Genomic DNA, 2,416 nt, shown 5'->3' with positions numbered 1-2,416 from the left:
TTGACTGCCACCCAGGAAGGAAAATAAATCAAAATCCACACACAATCCACGCCCTAATATCCGCGGATGGGATGTATTCCCAATTTTACATGCAGGCTCACGCATCCAGACATGCTCTGTCCAGCTGGATTAGCATTCAGCGCTGCGCGCCAGCAGGTTTTCGTCTCGGACAAGTGGAAGCACTGCATCCACGTCTTTTCCAGCCAGGGCGCCTACTTGAGGAGCTTTTCCAGCCTGAAGCTGCGCAGCCCGGACGGAATAGGTCAGCCAGCAAAAGGGCCTTCAACACGTCCAGTTTAAATAAAATTTCCTCTCAAAGCAATGGGGCCCAACGACGAGCTGATCATTTGCGACACTGGCAACGACCGCGTGCTGCTCATCGATCCGGACTCTGGCAACAAACTGGGCGTTATTGGGGCCCACAACGGGATCACCCAGCTGAACTTCCCCACCAGCGTGGCTCTGGATGGCTCGAACATTGTGGTGGCCGATTCAGGAAACAACCGGGTAGATTAATGCGGCTGCCGCTGCTCTTGGATAACCATGGCGCCTTTTCCAGGTGAAAACCTACAGTCTGGATGGCGAGCTCCTGCAGGAAATCGGCTCGTTCGGAAAAAACCCCGGCCAGTTCCGGTCGGCTGAAGTGGTCGCTGTCGACCAGCTGGGCTTCATTCTGGTTGGCGATGCTGGCAATGCTCGAGTAAGTCGCGCCCGCTCGCAGGAGGCTTCAGAGTAACTCCCGGTTTGTGTGCAGGTGCAAGTGTTCAAGCCCGATGGCACTTTGGTGAAGATCTTCGGCAGCAAAAGCGGCTTCGGGTGGGTGTCCGGCCTGCTGGTCACCCCCAACTTGGACATCATCGCCGCCGATAACAGGACAAGGAGTTTGAAGATTTTTTAACATCAATCCCCTTAGACAGTAATATATCACATGTTCATAGTTTCGCTTGTCTTAAGCAATCGCAGTTGCTTGGCCACTTCTATCGCCCGATTTTTGCCTCTCAGACATGGTTTTTCAGACATTCCACATCCAGGCAATGGAGGCTTCGATTGCGAAGCTTGCAGTTCCCTGAAACAGGGGCGGATCCAGATTTAAATTCAGGGGGGGGGGGTTATGTAGAAAAAATTCAGTCTTCTGTTGTCTATGAAATTAGAAAAATTATTGTCGTCGGGAATAAAAATATTTGAAAATCGCTCAACATGAACGTTTTGGTCACGCTTAAGTTAAAGTTCGTCGTTTGCTGGAAAATCATCATGCAGTCCGTCTCAATGAAAAAATCACTATGGGTAAAACTCGACGACTTTTCAACTGTCCAGTCGCTCCCGCCTTACAAATGAAGTGTTCACCTTCAACACGCTGGCTAGTAAAGTTTGGGCCACGCTGTACACTTACGAGCCTGATTTCCTGCTGGTGGCACGAAATTAAATTATTTACACTTCAAAAGCCACACATTACAATCATGCCTGTGTAAATATGGACATAAAACCGAGACCTCGGCAAGCGAGCCGAAATTAGACTTTTAACCATTATTCCCTCAAAGAATGTTGATTTCGGTAAGTATCTAACTAATATGAGCAAATTCTGCTCAAAACTCGGATACATTCACAATTTGAACCTTAGGGGTCGGTTTTCCTGATAACTGGGGGCGCCTCAGGCATGGGCAGGGCGGCAGCCGAAGTCCTGCTGCAAGAAGGGGCCCACTTGACTATCCTGGACTTGCAGCGACCGCTGCAAGACGCAAACTTTCAATTTGGCCACGATCGAGTTCTGTTTTTACAGGTCGATGTAAGTGCGTAGGAGCGATTTGCTCGCTCATGAGCCTGCGAGTTTCGATCTTCAGGTAACTTCAGAAAAAGACGTTCTGAACGCCATGGACGCAACCAAGAGGAAATTCGGCAAATTGAATGGAGTGTTAAACTGTGCGGCAGTATTCTCGACTGCGCCTATTTACGACTTCAAGACATTGGAACCGCATAGCAAGCAAATTTTTATGAAAATCCTCGACGTAAGTGAACAACTTCAAGCACTAAGTTATTCCTCAAACGGTTCACCCAGGTGAATCTTTGCGGGACATTCAACGTGATCCGATTGGCTATTGGTTTACTAGCAGAAAACGAGCCGGACGCCGATGGGGAACGCGGCATCATCATCAACACCAGCAGGTAAATAGTCTGCACCAAGCTGTTTGGCAGTGACGTCATGTCCGAGCGTAATTCGATGAAATACCTAGTCTGTACGTTATAACTTTGGTCGCACGTCATCACTCGTCGGTCGAGCGTTGTTGCCATACCCGCCATACATTCGCAAAGCAGTGTTCAATTATCTCAATGCGGTCTCGCATGCAACAACCGAACGCAATGTGACATTAAAAAATCTGCGGTCGATCCGGCAGCATTGCAATTTCCACCAACCTAATAA

At 48.9% G+C, this 2,416-nt stretch overlaps 2 protein-coding genes across 2 annotated transcripts; both read left to right on the top strand.

Moving 5' to 3' along the window:
• Window positions 1–95: 95 nt before the first annotated feature.
• On the top strand, window positions 96–938 carry LOC125503195 (E3 ubiquitin-protein ligase TRIM71-like; the record flags this gene model as incomplete). Its single annotated transcript, XM_048663205.1, is given in 4 exon segments — window positions 96–262; window positions 320–507; window positions 560–700; window positions 755–938. Coding segments are annotated over 4 exon segments (624 nt in total). The 3' UTR covers window positions 899–938.
• A 232-nt stretch (window positions 939–1,170) lies between these two features.
• LOC109542618 (3-hydroxyacyl-CoA dehydrogenase type-2) lies at window positions 1,171–2,160 on the top strand (the record flags this gene model as incomplete). The annotated part of the gene is given in 4 exon segments (XM_048663204.1): window positions 1,171–1,551; window positions 1,619–1,783; window positions 1,839–2,003; window positions 2,054–2,160. Coding segments are annotated over 4 exon segments (449 nt in total), but the record flags the coding sequence as incomplete, so codon positions are not given.
• Between the last annotated feature and the right edge of the window lie 256 nt (window positions 2,161–2,416).

This window comes from Dendroctonus ponderosae, unplaced genomic scaffold (genome assembly GCF_020466585.1).
Source record: "Dendroctonus ponderosae isolate FM_Combo_2020 unplaced genomic scaffold, Dpon_F_20191213v2 Dpon_F_20191213_1321, whole genome shotgun sequence".
NCBI lineage: Eukaryota > Metazoa > Arthropoda > Insecta > Coleoptera > Curculionidae > Dendroctonus > Dendroctonus ponderosae.
This window is presented reverse-complemented; position numbering and strand designations above follow the sequence as displayed.